We start from the raw sequence: 18,168 nt of genomic DNA, 5'->3' as shown, positions 1-18,168 counted from the left end.
CACCGGTGGGTAGATGAGAGCTAGCTCTAGTAGGTGGGCATCAGATGATCCTAGCCGTCCATCCCGCGATCGGACGGCCAGGATCGCGTCCATCGAGGAGAAGAGGGAATCTCGAGGCGGATGAAATAGACGCGCAACCGGTCAGGTCTGGTCAGGTCAGGTGGAGATTCGGATCCCGGCGGCGACTCCCACCGGCGAGATGGCACGCGAATCCGCCTCCGCCGCGGCGGCCGGAGTGGTGCTCCTCCTCGTGGCGGTGGTGGCGTCGGGGGCGCGGCTTCCGGGCGGGAGCGGGGGCGCGGGTATCCGGGGGCAGCAGCAGCAGCAGCCGCGCGGGGGGGCGACGGCCACGGCGGTGTTCGCGCTGGGAAGCTTCTGGCGGTCGGAGGCCGCGTTCGGGTGCCTCCCCGGCGTGATCCGCACCTCCGTCGGCTACGCCGGCGGGTCCAAGGCCAGCCCCGAGTACCGCAACCTCGGCGACCACGCCGAGTGCGTCAAGGTGCTCGTTCTTTGCACTTGCCTCTAGCTGTTCTTCGTTTATGCGACGAACCAATAGATTGTTTAATTTAATTCCATGACGCCTTGCAATGCTTTTTTTTGGGGGGTAAACTTTAGCATCGTGATCTGATTGGCCATTGGTTCATTAGTTCCTAAATCGTAATATGTGATAGTTAAACTACAAAATCCTAGCTGATTATTATGCCGCTTTATCTTGGCTCCCACTAAAATGGATGTTAGAATGGATGTGTATTACCTATTGACCCGCTTCATTACTGTCCGGTTTGCTTCTTGTGTGTATTTCATATTTGTGTGCTTAAGAGTTAAGGCAATTGGAAATGTTTGTCCTTTATGTGCTTCATTCTGCTGCATTTCTGTATGAAGTGGTATGCTAGTATAGTGGTGTAAACTACTTATGTTAGTGTTTCTGAGCTAAGGTGATTGACGCTATCGGCTGCTCGTTCTTGAATTATCTAGGTCGAATATGATCCCCGATTGATTCATTACAACAAGCTTCTAGATGTCTTCTGGGCAAGTCATGATCCGCGGGAGGTCTTTGGGCAAGGACCAGATGTTGGCAACCAGTACAGGTGCTTGAGTTTTCTGGAATTGACCATTTGACCCCATTATGTACAATGGATCTTTCTGTTCACAGTTATCATAGTTAGATAATGTATTGAGGTTCCCTGCGACAAAAAAAAAAAATCTAAAGATTATATACAGGGTTGTTATTATCTTTTATCATCTTATTTCATGCTAACACTTGGACAAGTTTTCATACCAGCATTTAGCATATGGTATTAAGTTTCATAACAAAGCAAGTATCTCTTTGTGTTTTACTGTTTTACAAAATTATGTATGAACTGGAAGGTGTACGTCTCATTTCATCACCATATAATAAAATACTTGTTTATCCTAGTTGAAACAGGTATCTTTGTATACATATTATTGCCATCGTGGCTAACCAAATAATTTGCCACCGAATGTTGTAGCTGTCATTACTAATTTGATAGGACCTCCAGACAGCATTGTTGACTGTCAATTTTAATTCTTGCCTCATTTTTGTGGTGACAGATCCATCATCTTCACAAATGGAACCATCGAAGCTAGATTAGCTGCTCTTAGCAAAGAAAAGGAACAAGCTAAGGATCGCCAGAGTGTTATTACCACGCAGATCCAACCAATTGGAACATTTTATCTGGCTGAACCAGAACATCAGGTAGCGGACCCATCTAAAAATTCAAATACTGCTAGGCACTCTTTGTTTTTTACTTTTATTTTACTGATTGTTTGTACTTATCCAAATTAATTTTGATGCTAGAAATTTGAGCTGAAGCGCAAGCAGTTCCTCCTGCAACTGATCGGGAACCTACCTGAGGAGGAGCTCCTGTCCTCGACACAAGCTGCAAAGCTGAATGCATACGCTGCTGAGCTCTGCCCCACAAATATCCAGAATAGAATAAACTCAAAGATTGATGAGATTGCCAAGAAAGGATGGCCCATCCTAAGAGAAATCTAGCTCAGTGTTCATGGGTTTTGCCTATTATTATTTCAACATTGAAAAAAAAAAACAGAGGTGCATGATTTTGCCAGAGATCTTGGCCGGTTCACTTGTAGTCGTTCTACACTTGGTCACAGTAACCCCAGACCAATCTTGGCAACCCTCTGATTGTTTTGAGAATTGAGATTCCTATACAATATACATGTATATGCAGACTTGGGTGTTAACGTGTATATTGTTACTTAACAGGTGCTGATCTTGTATATTGTTACTCTAGTTTCGTCTGTCCAAGATATCATATATATTCATTACATTCTTATTCAACAACAATTTTTCTTTCCTGAAATTATGCATTTCGCGGTTTGTTCTTTGGAACGAGTACTGACGCCAGCAATGCTATAACCATGTCCTACACAGATTTTTTTTTCAAACAAAATTTATGGTATGAATGAGACAATGCTACAAGTGAAACACGAGACTTTTTTTCCCCAGAACATGAGACAATTGTACAACACAGGTAAGCAGACACTGCATTATATATACATGCTCCATAGAAGGAAGAGTTTATTTGCGAAGCTATTTCTCACAAACATCCTGAAGAACCAAAAGGCACAATAGTCTAAGATCACTAATTAGGTTGCTGCTTGACTCGTTTTGAAGCAGTTCTGGCAAGAGCATTGCATATCTCCCTCTTTCTTTTTGCATTTTCGTCGGTTTTGCTAGAAGCGACATTAGCTTGTCGTTCCAAGGCTTCCCTCACAAAGAATTTCAACCTCCACAGGGTGGTCTCGCTCTGCAAATACGCAGAGGAAACATGGTTAGAACCCAAAAAAAAAACGAATAGAATAGTATGTTAAGAGGGATGGAACGTATAAAATCACCTGAGCATCCATATCAAGATTCACTTCTTCTCCTCTGAGATGGAAGGTAGGGTTGTCTTGTGCAACTATCTCCAATGCCTTGGTAAGATCCTCCTGACACAGGTGGCAGAGACCTGCACCCAGTTTTCTTTTCTCTTCTGTAGTCATTTTCCTACAATATAAAGATTTTGGTAGCATGCCACATGCATGAGTTTGATGACAGTTGCAACAAACAAACAACAGATAATTAACTCAATAGGCAACAGAGAATATTTGTAATGTGTACCTGCATCTCTGGATAACCATTTGCCGGAGCTCGTCCAACTGCCTATTGATCTCAATCAGCTGTAATAAGAAACCAAAGAGAACTCACTGAATATCTAACAGAATATCAGAATATTAGTACAAGTGTAAGGAGAGCAGGAGTTGCGATCATTTTGTGTGCTTGGTTTCTAGAAAATCACCAAAGGTACATCATAGGTCAGGATATACAAGGCTGTTCAGGTTGACCACATCTCTTTGTCAACAATTGAATCCATACTGGCACATCTTTACAGACAAACAGAAACAAACCATAACAAAACAAATTTGTGTAAGGCCTAAGTGATTTCTTTGCAATTCATATTCTGAACAGTAGCCAAGTCATTACATTTTGCTTTGTGAAATGAGTGGTCAGTAAAGCTACAATCAATGTCCCAAAAAATAACAAATAACAGTTGATGAGGAGCGTACCTCATTGTCAGTATCTTTTGCTAATTGCACGATAGCTTCTTCTACAGAGATGTTTGTTTTCGGAACACCATTGGATTCTTCATCTTTTTGTTTCCTTTCCTAAAAAGAAATGTTCCAACCTATTGTTGTCAAATGCTAAGAAACCCAAATTAGCACCTCCAAATAAATAATATATGCCTACAAACATTCACCTCATTTTCAACTTTAGGAAGAAGTTGGAGCCATTTCTCTTCAAATTTTTCAAGCAGTGATTTGGCCATTATATGAACATCATGCCGTTCATCATTGTACTTCATTGCATTCGCAAAAATTAATCTGACATCAGAATATATTTCTCGGACATTGTTATATCTGGTGTCATCTTTCCCTTCCATTTTCTTTTGGATGGTCGAAAAATCCATAGGTTTGGTGATAATCTGTAAATAAGAAAAATTGAAGACAAAAATATCACTACAAACTCGCTTAAGGGACACATAACATAGAAGTACCACATTAATGCTAATAGGTGGGGAAGCTAGGAATTACCACATTGGCTGAAGAAAAGAAAAAAAAACTACTATACAAATTACCACATTAATCTGAAAAAGAAAAGATGCTAAGTGTTCATCTTAGAAACTTATGGATAGATCTACAATGGAATAGATTGATCCATAAAGGGAAACATATAATTTTTGCCAGGAAAATAAACGACCAGGTGCTTTGTAGCAGTATACAGCTAGGCATATATTACCTGTGTCTCAAAATATTTCAACTTTTGCCCATTTTAGCAGATATTAAGGATATAGGTAGAAGTATAGAAATGCCTCTCATTAAAGCTCTGAGCACAGCTGCTCTCCTACACACACCATTCTGTCTGACATGGCATTCCCTGCCGCCCCAGCCATCTGGCGCCATTGCATTCAAACTTACTGCCAATCAGATGGCCTGGCGTCCAACCAGTGCATGCCCATATAAAAACTCTCACCTCTACGACCAAAACTGCACAAAGCACCTCAGGATACAAGAGTCCCGAGAACACAATTTACTACAGTCCACAAAAGCCATCAAACATCTTACCCACATCTATGAAAGCCAACCACCAATAACACAATTTAGTAAACTCTTTGCCACAACCAACCATCTGTCCTCAGGATTAATTGAATTTACTCGCCCCCCACTAGACCCACCACTCTCTAGATCGTCGGAATCCATCAAACCCAACTCCTCCCAGGAAGGGATCTGCCAAGAGACGGCTTCATCACCCATTCGGTTTGGTAGGAATCGTGTTGGTTTCAAGGGATTCAAGCTGCACATCGGGTGAGTTGATTGGGGAATAGGCTGTTCTTTTGGGTGTTGCTTTCAGCGGGGACCTGAGGAAGATGAGGCTGTGAGCTTGTCACAACAAGATGGATGGATAGAGTGATCGTTCGGTGGGGTGGGTGGAGAGAAAATGATGAGGGGTATATTTGACCATTCGCCCTTGAAAATAAGTATCTTTTGCTAGAATTTGAAGTATTTTTAGACAAATTTGAATCTCAGAAGTCGAAGTATTTTGAGACGGAAGGAGTAAGAATCAATGTTAACAAACATGTGGCATATCTGATGTTTGCAGGATTTAGGAAAGCAATAAAGAAACAGATAGGAGAAGAGGATAAGCTCAGAAAAAAGGCTGATGCAACTTTTGGAACATGATACACAATCCAAAAAAGGCATAGCACTATAGCACGCATGTGCATAGCTGGGAGTGAATTCATGTTTAAATGGGAAACAAATCAAGAAAACAATGCATTAGACAAAAGAGTAAAGCATCGTGTGTGGTCTTAGCTAATTGGTGAGACTCTGTATCACATCATCAGTCCACTGTCAATAAATAAAACCCAGATGGATTCTAACACATAGCTTATGGAAAACATGTCTTTGTAAGAGTTAAATACATCTTTAAAAAAAATAAGCATGTGCTGAACTATCACAGTATTGCATAAAATAGAATGTCTACATGATTGTTACGTGGTGTATGCATTGGGCCGCGGATGGAACAGATCAGTCTATAGATTTGAAATAAAACAAGCAAGGAACTTATTCGGACCATCAAACTGGATGAATTTGAATTCTAATAAGAAAGAAAATACGCAAATTATAAATGATCACTAAAGAACCATCCAAGCAACAAATATTGGTGCCTGATCCAAGAAAACTGAAGGATCAAAAAACATTATTTACTAATAAAGTAAGCAGAAACCATGCTAGAATTGGAATACTTATATTTATACAATTTATTGAAGATTATAACATTTAGTTAACGATAATTTATTGCTACACGTATCCAAAACAGAGGATAACATGCTCTATATATGTTTAATTGCCACCGTTTGCTATATTGAAATTTTAGAATTGGAAGTTTGTGATAAGTTTATTATAGCATTAATGCTCAAGCTTTGCAATGTCCAAACTAAAATAAAGACTTCTCCATAACCAGATTAGAATTCATATGTGCATGTTCTTCAACAGTAAACTTAATTGTGACACGGTACATAATTTTTTTACACATATAATTACTTGCTCATGTGGGTACACAGTTGTGACTAGTTCATCCAATCGGTTACAAAAAAAAGAATAAAACATATGCCACCAAAAAAGGACCTCTGAAGTAAGCTATATCTAATCAGTTTTCGAAAATATTGTGCGGCGCATTGTTAAATCTCAAGAATACATCAACTGGGATTGATGATCAATGCTGCATTCCAGAATCGCACGCACATCATGGGTTGCCTATAATCTTGGGGAACTAAGGGAAGAGAGAAGATGAGGGTCGCTGCTCTAGAAAATACAAGATAAAAATGTGCTAGCAGTATTACCTTGTAATAATCATCAAGTTGAAGGCCTACAACATCTACCGGCTTCAGAAATGGATCGGCCCATTCGTGAGATGTGATCTGGAAGAAAACGAAATCAAGAAAAATACTGAATAATGTCTGCACATTTCATTTCGGAAACTAGTTGTGTATATAGAGTTTTTAGTTCAACTGCAATCAAACAATATGAATTTGGGAGGAACCAATCGAACAAGGCCATAAAATTAACCAACATACAATCAAGCTAAATATAGTATCTCTTTATAATAGATATATTTTTGCTTTGAAGTATATTTACTTGCCAGCTCTCATCTATAAAACTTCCGCAAATATCATCACGTATTTTCTACATATTTGATCCCCTACCCCATTAACCGCAGATCAGTTTGCAAGTTCAATACATGGTTATGGTGAAAAAATAGAATCAAAACTAACAGTAGAAATCCTAATTAAACGGCACTAACTTATCAATGGAAATTAAAGGTGCGCATCACAGTATAATCAATAGCTTTATGGATTTTTTTTCAGTTAGATCGACAAGGTACATTAGCCATGTACTGTCCAAACTAAACCTGCACATTACATATTTTGGCAGCAAGTACACTTTCTGAAGAATGGTTCAGTGTGCATGAAATAGAGAGCATGTACATCAGCGAGCTCAAATACATAGTCAATGCATCACTGGTTTATTCACGTGTGACGTGCGGTTCAAGAAAGATCACCTGACGCACAATCACGCCAAACTGACGCATAAGATCGGGCATCCCTTTGGAGTGGCTGCTATCCTTGCGGCCAGCCTTCCGGCCACCGCTGCCGTGTTTCTTCCCGTCGAAGAATCCCATCACCTCATTCACCCTCTTCTCTACCTGCAACTCTCCGAAACATGAGACCACCGCGCCCTAATTTTGGACACAGATTACAGTGGATACAGTAACTGAAGCCTGCTCTACTCTTGTCCCTGACTAAATCACATACTACAGCGAGGCGCAGCGAGATGGAACTCGGAAATCCTTCCACCGTTCCACGGAATAATCTAGGCTTAGCCAGACAGACGACGGCTACTACCAAGGTTGGGGGAGTATCACCTGGTCGGTCTTGGAGACGAGGTCCTCGACCTGGCGCCGGAACGCGTCCACCTCCGCCCCCGGCGTCCCCGCCGCCGCCGCCGCCTGCAGAGGCCTCCCTCCCTCCGCCTTCCCCGTTGGGGCTCCGCCTCCGGGCACCATCTAGGGCTCGCCGCCTCGCGCGTCGCCGGCAGCCGCGTGGGACCAAATCCTTTCCTTTCTTATTTTTTTATTCTTTCTTTATTTTATTCTTTTTTTCCTTTTGCCCCTCGTCTCTTCTTTTTTCTTTCGGCTCCCTACGGGCTGGGGGTGGGATGGGCCGTCCTTATTGGGCCTTAAGACTATCGCGCTGCAGGACTCGTCGCCCTAACTTTGAGCCTTGTGGGCCTAATGTATACAACTTTTTATGCGTTTTCTTCCTGATCTAAAAACAATAAATTATAATAAAAAATTCCACAGCTAACCTCAGATTTAAGTTTTAAAACGTAAATTTTACGTTACAAGAATAATATAAGAGTGATCTTAGCCAAAAGAGCCTATCAACTGTGCCTAAGAAAAATAAAGTAGTGGGCCGCGGGTTCTTTTTTTTTCTTTTTTTGCAGAATGAATCTGAATGCACATGTGAGCAACAAGTTGATAGTTGCATGGCGACCATGACCATGTCTTGGCTGCCCCACGTGACACGTCAATGTCGTGCTCGTAGTCGTAGGCGTACGAACTAACATGGTTAGCACCTGCCATGTACGATAACTTTTGACATGTCAATCTGCCATGTACGTATGACGAACTGTGTACTTTTCTGTGTTTTTACTGTCAATTGCCGAACGCCCACTGACCAACAATTGATGTGGCACTCGTCATGGAGTTCAGTTATATATCTGTCTCAAAATAAATAATTAATCTAGCATAGGATAGTACGTGATTCTAGATTATTTATTTTAAAATGGATATATTATTTTTCTAAGGGTGTGTTTAGTTGGTGAAATGAAAATTTTTGTACGTGACGTTTGACCGGATGTCGTAAGGGGTTTTCGGCCACGAATAAAAAAACGAATTTCACGGCTGCCCTGTAAACCGCAAGACAATTTTTTTGAGCCTAATTAATTCGTCATTAGCGTATGTGGGTTACTGTAGCACTTATGGCTAATCACGAACTAATTAGGCTCAAAAGATTCGTCTCACGATTTCACACGTAACTGTGCAATTAGTTTTTCGTTTTATCTATGTTTAATACTTTATTTAGGTGTCTAAAGATTCGATGTGATGTTTTTGGGTGAAAATTTTTTGGGAACTAAGAGCATCTCCAGGAGATGGCTAAAATTAAAGTCCTAAAATTCATGTAGGAACATCTAAAAAATTATTAGGATGAAAAATCACTCAATTCTCCAAGAGTTGCCTAAAATAGATTCCTAAAAACTTTAAATTTTGACACATCATCGATGTGGGCCCTTCTCAACTAATACTATTGAAGTTCTTCCACTGCCCAGCACATGGAAGTATTCAATGTTGTAAGACATTCAATGTATTTCTGGATAATCTGATTAATCTGTAAGTGGTGTATTTAGTTTTCAAACCTAACTTTACGGTAGGGATAGTTTCTAGCAGTACGATAACTAGCTTATGGAGATTGAACATACTTACACACTTAGGATGGAGATGGAGTGTGTAGCTAGATGGAGATGGCGCGAGCGGCCGGCTGGAGGCGACGCACGCGGCGGGATGGAGGCGACGCATGGCGGAGATGCTGTTGCGGGAATGGGCGAAGTGGAGGCGGAATGCATGTCAGGTTGGAGGCGACGCGCGTGACAGGATGGAGGCGGAGATGCCATCGTGGGAAGGGGCAAAGTGGAGGCCGAGCGCGCATCAGGCTGGAGGCAACGCATGGCGGACGCGCGCGGCGGAATGGAGGCGGAAACGCCGTCGCGGGAAGGGGCGAAGTGGAGGCCGAGCACGTGAAAAAAAATGGCGTGATCAATTCACTTTTGCACGAAAACTGGTTTGGGAATGCCCAAAATCGCCCCAAATATTTGATACATTTGAGATGATATTAGGAATAACCAAATTTTAGAAATGTATTTAGTTAACCGTTGGAGAGGTGTTTTTTTGATCAATTACCTAATTTTTGGTTTTTAGGATTCATTTTAGACATCTTCAGGAGATGCTCTAAACAGCCCCTAAGATTAACATAACTGTTGAATGTCTACTTGGATCTCGAATGGTTCGTCTGAAAAAGAAAGGTAGTCAGATCAGTCCGAGAGCGGGGACAACAGAACAGGCGCTCCTCATTTGATGCGTCGGTGGCTCCATCACTGGCGAAATGAAGTCATTTTTATAGCAGTTACAACAAAAAGCTTCTGCTTTTCTAACGAAGAACAGTGCTAGTTGTCAACAAGCAATTGGTCATACGAGAAAGTCTGGAGCTGCATGACTGCATGTCAAGTCCACTAAGTTTGCACGAACCAAAATAGCACAACTTTGAAATATTTAGATAGGATTCATGAATGAAAAAAAATGTACATTTGGTTTTTTATTATTTTGTGAGTAATACTCTGCCAAATTATAATTCTACTGGTTTACGTTAGACTTGTTTGGTTTGCTACTAAGCCAAAATACAGGTGATGTCAAATCATGAGCAAGCTTGGTCGGTGCCAAAATTGTGGCAACACGGCGGTGATAGTAAATCATATTTGTAAATAAAAAGTAATTTATGAATAAAAAAATTTATATATGTATTCTTATCGATCTAAGAGGTCAAGGTGAAAAATAAGCTTCAATAAAAAAAATTAAAATAAACTTTAAATTAAAAGTTAAAAATTTTAATTTTGACTTAGAAGCATAAACAGAAAAGAAAAAGATGAAGTTGTACGTTTCACCTGAACACATGAGAAGTAAGCCAAACACTAACAATTTACTATTTAAAATAGCAATATTTTGATAGCTCAACATTTGGCTTCAACTAAACATGTCCATAATTTTTTTACTCCCTTTGTTCTTTATTGTTCGACAACATTGACCAATAAAATTTTTTAAATCACACTGCTTTTATGAGTACAACTGATGTAGTTGTAGCGTGCGAAATACTTTGATACTCGCACTGTTCTATATTATAGATATTTCAAACTTAGATCATTTATGAATCGATGAATATATTTTATACATGCTTTCATATTTATTAGCATTGTGAATCTAGATAGGGAGTTGATTAAAAAGGAACTGAGGGCGTACTTATTTTTTGGAGACTGTTTTTGATGAACATAACACATGTTTACAAGAGAAATCGCTACTCCAACCAGTACACGTTTTGTGATCTATATATGCCTCCTCTTATTTCCTTCCTCATTGGCGAAGATGGCTCCATGGAATTTGGTCGTTATTGGACGTCAGCTCCACAGGACGTACTAAGCAGGTGGCCCGTTCTCCCTACGCGATATACCGTTATTCAACATAAAAGACAAGCCAAATTGCTCATCACAAAGGAAAGAAGATTCATCGAGGACAAAAAGTCATCGATCAAATGAGTACAAAACGAAGTGCATTGATCACAGGACAAGATACCAATCCCAATTAGACGGCTTGTTCTAACTCAAGTCTGCTTATTTTCATAGTCAGATTTGATCAATGCAGCAAATATGGACAGTACGTTCAGTGACACAGGAGTGATATATTTGACTTCACACAGAAGTAAATTTGCATTTGAAAGTGTTTTGCACATGTCCACAAATTTGTAATGGTAAAATGTGAACATGGCGCAGTGATTAATATAACATAATTTACGTGGACGGGCGAACTAAAATCTTTTGGTACACACAATCACATTACACAGCTAAAATCACCTTGAAAGAAAGTTTAGCGGGTCCATATTACAGCATACAACCGCACAATCCCAAATGAAGCGAAAGTAACAAATGAGTGAATAATTACTCACATTGTGTCATTCAGTTATCAAAACTGAGATCTTGCTTCAATAATAGGCTCAAGAACTGCCCAAACATTAAGATACATGCACAATTACATCGAACGGAACTGCCTCGAACTCATAATCCATGTGACATCAGTGTCAGCTACAGCTATGGTACATTGAGATCAATGTCCCCACTCCCCGCCCATCATATAAAAGGTATTTTGGCTGTAGATTTGGCACCAAAGACAGGATACAAAGAGAAGGCAATACAATACTTACAAGTGAATATGCTTGTCATGAAGGTCATTTTTTCCAAACTGCATACCCCATCTCGCGATCTTGACGTCTTGAAAAATCCAAAACTGGTGTTGACATTGTGTCAGAAATGACCTAGATCAACAAATGAGCACTAGAGTTCAGCTCATCCTCTGAAACTAAGGATATAATAGAACAAGATTCATTCTCTCCAGTCTCCAATTATGCACTAACCACATGTTACAAAGTGGCATAAAAAACACAAATTTTCTACCATAATAAGACACATAGCTGCACATTTATTTGTAAATTGCATCAACTCGTTTATTATTATCTGTTAAAACCACACACCGATATAACATAGTAAAAGTAAAGAAATCAAACTACAACACTTCTTATTTCTATCTCAAGGAAACAACAATAGTTAACTTGAGCCCACCTCTTCTTATGTAACGGACAGAATCACAATGTATCAGTTTCTAGATAATAATCCAACTTCAATCTCCCAGGACCACACCATGGTAGCCAATTCTATGGCTGCTGCTTGGCATCACGGTACCCGGCATCCACGAGAACCTTCTCCTTCTTGGCAAGCTCAATGTCATGATCAACCATCATCTCAACGAGCTGCTGGAAGCCCACCTTAGGCTTCCACCCGAGCTCCTTCCTTGTCTTGGTTGCATCCCCCTGGAGACTGTCCACCTCAGCTGGGCGGAAGTACTTCTTGTCAATGACCACATGGTCCTTCCAGTTGAGCCCTGCATAGCCAAAGGCAGCCTGGAGGAACTCCTCGACGGTGTGGGACTCCTCGGTGGCGACGACGTAGTCACCGGGCTGGTCCTGCTGCAGCATGCGCCACATTGCCTCCACGTAGTCCCCGGCGAAGCCCCAATCCCTGGCGGCAGAGAGGTTACCGAGGAAGACCTTGGTCTGGAGGCCGACCTTGATGCGGCCGACGGCGCGGGTGATCTTGCGGGTGACGAAGTTCTCGCCACGGCGGGGGGACTCGTGGTTGAAGAGCACGCCGTTGCAGGCGAAGAGGCCATAGGCCTCGCGGTAGTTGACGGTGTACCAGTGGGCGGCTACCTTGGCGGCGGCGTAGGGGGAGCGCGGGTGGAAGGGGGAGGCCTCGTTCTGCGGCGGCGGCGTGGAGCCGAACATCTCGGAGGAGCCCGCCTGGTAGTAGCGGATGGGCTTGCGGGCGAGGCGGACGGCCTCGAGGAGGCGGAGCGCGCCGGTGGCCGTGACGTCCGCGGTGTAGTCGGGCACCTCGAAGGAGACCGCGACGTGGGACTGCGCGGCGAGGTTGTAGACCTCGTCGGGGAGGATGTGGTCGAGGGCGCGGCGGAGCGAGGAGGAGTCGGAGAGGTCGGCATAGTGGAGCCGCATCGGGGGCCGCGGCGTGGAGGGCTGGGAGTGCGGGTCGTGGTAGATGTGGTCCAGCCGCTGGGTGTTGAAGTTGGAGGAGCGGCGGATGAGGCCGTGCACCTCGTAGCCCTTCCCCAGCAGCAGCTCCGTCAGGTAGCTCCCGTCCTGCCCCGTGATGCCGGTCACCAGCGCGACCTTCCGCGGCGGGGCCAGCGAGCGCGGCACCGCCGCCGGCTCGCCGTTGGTGTGCTGCTCCGCGGCCATTTCCCTCCTGCGCGGTTAGATCTGGTGGGGTGGGGTTGGGGGAGACGAGGCAGGGGGAGGAAATTTGGGGGGGAAGGGCAGGGAGTATTTGTAGGGCCCGCCTGCAGTGCCACTGTGGGACCCCACCACTCCCCCCTCTCTCTCCACCTCCCTGACCGAGTAAGCGCAAAGTGCGACTGTGCGACTCGCCACGGAAACAACAGATTTGTTTCGTTTGAACAAAATTAGTTCCTTCCCAAAATATAATTTAGATTATTTAGCACAAAATAAAGAGGTATTGAAATATTCTTTTTTAAGTAACTTCAGTTATCAATTTTTTGAATTTTACATGTATTAGATTCCATTTCTAAACATCTAATTGGCTTCATAATTATTAGAATGATTTGAATCGTGGAAATCAATACAGAGGGATAAAAAAATTGAATCCTAGACTTAGGTCTCATCTAGTTTCCAAAATTTTTTTCCAAAAACATCACATTAAATTTTTGGACACCTAAATAAAGCATTAAATATAGATAAATCAAAAAACTAATTGCACAGTTACGGAAGAAATCTTGAGACGAATCTTTCGAGCCTAATTAGAAAGTGATTAGCTATAAGTGCTACAGTAACCAATATGTGCTAATGACATATTAATTAAGCTTAAAAAAATTCGTCTCGCGGTTTCCAGCCAAAATCTAAAATTTGTTTTGTAATTAGACTATGTTTAATACTTCAAATATATATCCGAAAACTTGACGTGATGTTTTTACAAATTTTTTTTTGCGAACTAAACACCACCTTACATACGTTTCAGTAGAAATTCTCTACGGAAAAATAAAAATTCCTCAGGATAGTTAATTTAGACTTTTAAATAGCAAAACACAAAATCATACAATCTAAAAGCATGAAAAATCTCATGACAAATACTACTCTCTGTTTTTTCATTTTATATTATAAGACTTTTTGGCATATTTTTTAACAGAGAGAGTAACAATTATTACTTTTGCTAAATTATCGAGTTGTCGTGCTAACCATGACGGAGCAACGAGCACTATGACATATTGATTTATGAAGCTCATTTTCAGACATTGAGATTTAAGGGGGACAGCAACTTGGGTGTATGATCAATTCAATTAAAAATAACATGACAAAAGAAGGGGTAGATCATCAATTTTCATCCACATTTTTGTTTATACTTATAAGTCAAAATTTATTTTTCAAATTTAAATTTAGAGTAGAATTTAAGGTTTTTTATATTAGTTTTTCAGCCGATTGCTAAGAACACATATGTAAAATTTTAATTTACAAATTGTTTTTCGTTTGCAAATATATCGTTCGGCATTTTCATAAATAAGCCAAACAATCAGCCCTTAGCTTTAAAGAATTTTCTCGAGTGGAAGGAACGTAATTTGGGTTTAGACAGGTCAGATCAATAGCAGTCTAGGTCAAAATCATCCAGCCAATTATTATTATTAAGTCTAGACTAGACAGTATCAATATTATCTCCGTTTCGAAATAAGATCATTTTTCAGTTTTTTAATATAATGTTTTGACTCTTCGTCTTATTTTAAAAATTTTACGATTAATATTTTTATTCTTACTAGATGATAATAAAATATGATAATAAAATATGAGTAGCACTTTATGCGTGACTATTTTTTTAAGTTTTTATATAAATTTTTCAAATAAGATGAATAGTCAAGCGTTAACACGGAAAAACGGAAAATGGAGTTACTATGGAATGGAGACAGTATTCAGTATAAAAAAGCGATAGCATGCGTAAATGAAACGATGACATTAGGTTATTCCGTACTAGCTTCAAATCTACGATGTGCTTTGCGTCTTTTTAACTCATCGTTTAAGTCTGGAGGATTGGATGTTACACTTAGTTTTCATGAGAACGTTTTTCAAATTGTTTGACAGTGCTCCATCTGTCCTAATATCTAATTTGGAGTTGACTTTGAGATTTTTTTATCATGGTCCATTTTTTATTATTTTTTTAAATCACTGAGAACATATATATATATATATATATATATATATATATTATTCCTAAATTAGTTTTTATTTGCAAAATATGCCCTTTCGATTTTTCTCTCAAAAAGCCAAATGATCACCACAACACCACCTACGACCAGACACGATCCATCCTATAGTTATAAATCTGGACAATATAATTATTTTTTAAAAAATATTTTCTTGCAAAATCAAATAAATTTATTTTTTAATTTTATAATAGCTAATACTTAATTAACCATGTGTTAATAGCTCACATCGTTTTCCATGGCCTGAAAGTTCATGGCCAACCTCCACTAAAGAACACTGCCTCCTCAGTTCCAAAGAGTTTTGCACGATTTTTATAAGAATTTGTTTGATTTCTCTAATTTTCCTTGAAAATTCCTAGAAATCATAGAGGCCCTTAATCCCTTCCAGTTCGTGATGGCAACTCGCAAGCACACCTCGTTTTGTTTATGGTTAGTCATCTGCGCGGATCTCTAGGCATCAGCGACCTGAACCACACGAATCGAAGAAGAAAACCACAAGTATGACTAGTAGTTTGAAAGCTTAGGTGTTCGCTCGCTCGTATTCACCATCCCCATGCATTGACCTAGGACAAATTGATACTTTTCTACTCCCTTGGAATTCCAGCCACAACCATTCCCATGCACGTATGGATCCTTTTTAACTTAATTTACTATTCTACTCTAGTATATATTGTAGTAATTAACATTGTTAAAAAAATTCGCTCCCCTGATTAGTAAATTATTACTAGCGGCTTAGATTCGATATGATACTAGCAGTAGAGCCAAATAACAAACAAGTGAGAGAGTACAAGGGTTACCTCTCAAAGTGTCAACGAATCAAAGAAGGGCCCATAGGTTGGGACTGCAGAGTACTGAAGACAAGTGAGGCTGCCGACTTTCTTCAGTTTGGGGGAGAGAACTCAACGCCAGTTACAGAAACCAAAGCAAAGACTGATCACCTTTGAGTACCATGTCATTTTACAGCAAGGCCCTGCAAACAAGTGTCGGTGCCCACTGATTAGTGTTAAACTCTCCAGCTCATAAAGGTTAACAAGTTACAATGACGCCTAGTTCAAGAAGAGCGCACTGTCCTAATCATGACGACAAGCATCATTAGAGATATCTTTGAATCACTTCTAGTATCTGTCCTCATCGTTGCCGCATACAGCTGATTATAAGCCGTAATGTCTTACCAGTGCCAAAAAAATAATTTATAGGTAAAACTATTATGTAAAATATTACAATTTTTTTGTAGTTGCTTATAAGCTGAAAAGCACAGGATAGAGCTGAAGATAAGGTTTAGACATATATTTACATGTTTCAATTGAAATCCTAGATATCATCTAAATAGCGTCAGAATGGGTTCAGTCTTATTTGCAGCATGGGAATTGAAGTTCGTCAAAAGAACATTGTTTATGTGATCTGTATGTAAAGCCAGCTTGTGTATCTTAGCTATCACTTCTTCATCAAAACAGTAGCACAGGCATACCTGGCAACCGCCATGTGTGTGACCTTGCTAATGCGAGCTCCACACTCCATCAAAAGATGTCTGCTTTATCTGCAAATGACCGAAAAAGTTCAAAGTGAATAATGATCATACCCGCTAAAAGGATTGTGGTAATATGACTAATGCGTAACTGAGCACCATACAAGTAAAAGATAAGTGATGTTATCACATTTCATGCTCTACAGCCTTCGTTTGGCAGTTGAAGCTAGTCCTTGCAATAGTAACAGTACGTTGTTAATGAAGTAGCATGCAGGGCTGACTGAGCACCATTTTAAAAACACATTTCATCAATGCTTTACCAGAAGAATCACGAGCAGACTAGATCTGACTAGTGATTAGCAGGAGTAGAGTTGTCCACGAGACAATGAACATCTAAATATGCAAGGACAACATTGGTTATGTGCTTCCAATTCTCAAGGGACAAGGAGTATCTTTTGTTTGACTACTCGTCATGAATCTCTACAGTCATTCATTGTGGAAGATTGAACTAACTTTGTCTCTTGTAGATTTCTCTGTACTTTGGTAATGGAACAAGAGCCAGTTTAGCTGCCACTGCCGAATTTACTATCCTTTTATCCACCAGATCTGCACAAGAGCTTTATGTAATTCTAGGAATCTTCTTGTGTTAGATGTTACTACTTTTCTTCTTCCTAGATGAGACATTTGCACTGTGGAAGGTACTTGTACTAGTTTTCCCAGTTTAATTGTTAATCTTGGTGAATGTAAAACCATAGGAACCACTTACCTGATGCTGAAAATTGTCTTTGCTAATTCATTTTTAGCACAAGTTATCTCCTACCTTAGTCAAGCATTAGATAAGTAACCAACCTTTTGTTATGCAGGAGATGCTCCATAGCAGCGTGCTTTGGTTACTCACTGTCAGTTTTGGAAATGTTCAAAGTTAAATCAATTGTGACTCACAACTTGCTGATCCTCACTGATTATTTGAGCATTCCTCCTACAATGGTATAGGTGGACTTTAACCGGTTAATTCATAGACTCTGGAGGATCTGTTGTTTCCTTCGGCCCATGTATGCTTGTGCTAAATGATTTATTTCTGAGAAAGAAACAAAACAAGGATGTTCCATGGGTTTTCCAGTGAGAACGTTGTAGGTTGACCTTCACTGTACATGACATACCCTGTCCATCAACAGACAAAGTAACAGTAGATGATGCTCTGATGATAAGGAAAACAGGGTATCCATAGAGCATCTTCCATCCTTCTCATGGTTGATTTGCAAGACATCAGGTGTCTCTATATCTGAGTATCGACATCCTCTGAGTTTTGCATAACAGATGGAAACAATATCAGGGATGTTTAATTAAGTTCTGACACCAAACTTCTCCATATGAACTGCTGTATAGGGATAGCACTAAAGTA

General features: G+C 40.5%; 3 protein-coding genes and 1 long non-coding RNA gene across 6 annotated transcripts; 1 reads left to right on the top strand and 3 right to left on the bottom strand.

The window, feature by feature from the left end:
• The first annotated feature begins 120 nt into the window (after positions 1-120).
• LOC102721558 (peptide methionine sulfoxide reductase A5) lies at positions 121-2,069 on the top strand. Its single transcript, XM_006655705.3, has 4 exons — positions 121-499; positions 976-1,088; positions 1,573-1,717; positions 1,820-2,069. Exons 1-4 carry the CDS (start codon positions 200-202, stop codon positions 2,015-2,017), a joined length of 756 nt encoding a protein of 251 aa, XP_006655768.2. The 5' UTR covers positions 121-199; the 3' UTR covers positions 2,018-2,069.
• A 396-nt stretch (positions 2,070-2,465) lies between these two features.
• LOC102712367 (transcription factor GTE1) lies at positions 2,466-7,735 on the bottom strand. The gene is made up of 8 exons (XM_040525053.1): positions 7,508-7,735; positions 7,145-7,288; positions 6,426-6,503; positions 3,783-4,007; positions 3,592-3,690; positions 3,146-3,204; positions 2,881-3,031; positions 2,466-2,792 (listed from the first exon to the last, which is right to left on the bottom strand). The coding sequence occupies exons 1-8, from the start codon at positions 7,646-7,648 to the stop codon at positions 2,628-2,630; spliced, it is 1,062 nt and encodes a 353-aa protein (XP_040380987.1). The 5' UTR covers positions 7,649-7,735; the 3' UTR covers positions 2,466-2,627.
• A 2,973-nt stretch (positions 7,736-10,708) lies between these two features.
• On the bottom strand, positions 10,709-13,524 carry LOC102712090 (GDP-mannose 4,6 dehydratase 1-like). 3 transcript variants are annotated; one of them, XM_040525535.1, is made up of 3 exons: positions 12,082-13,524; positions 11,667-11,777; positions 10,709-10,906 (listed from the first exon to the last, which is right to left on the bottom strand). In XM_040525535.1, the coding sequence occupies exon 1, from the start codon at positions 13,272-13,274 to the stop codon at positions 12,174-12,176; it is 1,101 nt and encodes a 366-aa protein (XP_040381469.1). In that variant the 5' UTR covers positions 13,275-13,524; the 3' UTR covers positions 10,709-10,906; positions 11,667-11,777; positions 12,082-12,173. The 3 variants fall into 3 exon arrangements, with proteins under 3 accessions (XP_040381469.1, XP_040381468.1, XP_040381470.1); XM_040525534.1 differs by lacking the exon at positions 10,709-10,906 and having other exon boundaries at positions 11,413-11,777; XM_040525536.1 differs by lacking the exon at positions 10,709-10,906 and having other exon boundaries at positions 11,413-11,749.
• Positions 13,525-15,343: 1,819 nt separating this feature from the next.
• On the bottom strand, positions 15,344-18,098 carry LOC107304507. Its single transcript, XR_001550612.2, has 3 exons — positions 17,616-18,098; positions 16,770-16,838; positions 15,344-16,271 (listed from the first exon to the last, which is right to left on the bottom strand). It is a non-coding gene; the product is annotated as an uncharacterized LOC107304507 (long non-coding RNA).
• Between the last annotated feature and the right edge of the window lie 70 nt (positions 18,099-18,168).

This window comes from Oryza brachyantha, chromosome 6 (genome assembly GCF_000231095.2).
Source record: "Oryza brachyantha chromosome 6, ObraRS2, whole genome shotgun sequence".
In the NCBI taxonomy this organism is placed as follows: Eukaryota; Viridiplantae; Streptophyta; class Magnoliopsida; order Poales; family Poaceae; genus Oryza; species Oryza brachyantha.
The sequence above is the reverse complement of the archived record's forward strand: the minus strand, read 5'-3'. Positions and strand labels throughout refer to the sequence as shown.

What these genes read in the sequence shown, in the direction of transcription:
- LOC102712367 (XM_040525053.1), bottom strand. Translation starts at nt 7,648, where the DNA reads ATGGTGCCCGGAGGCGGAGCCCCAACGGGGAAGGCGGAGGGAGGGAGG. An exon ending in TTGGCGTGATTGTGCGTCAG is followed by an intron (nt 6,504 to 7,144) that starts GTGATCTTTCTT and finishes GTTTTCTTCCAG; the next exon opens with ATCACATCTCACGAATGGGC. An exon ending in ATGGTTATCCAGAGATGCAG is followed by an intron (nt 3,032 to 3,145) that starts GTACACATTACA and finishes TTTATATTGTAG; the next exon opens with GAAAATGACTACAGAAGAGA.
- LOC102712090 (XM_040525535.1), bottom strand. Translation starts at nt 13,274, where the DNA reads ATGGCCGCGGAGCAGCACACCAACGGCGAGCCGGCGGCGGTGCCGCGC.
- LOC102721558 (XM_006655705.3), top strand. Translation starts at nt 200, where the DNA reads ATGGCACGCGAATCCGCCTCCGCCGCGGCGGCCGGAGTGGTGCTCCTC. An exon ending in ACCACGCCGAGTGCGTCAAG is followed by an intron (nt 500 to 975) that starts GTGCTCGTTCTT and finishes TGAATTATCTAG; the next exon opens with GTCGAATATGATCCCCGATT. An exon ending in TGGCTGAACCAGAACATCAG is followed by an intron (nt 1,718 to 1,819) that starts GTAGCGGACCCA and finishes TTTTGATGCTAG; the next exon opens with AAATTTGAGCTGAAGCGCAA.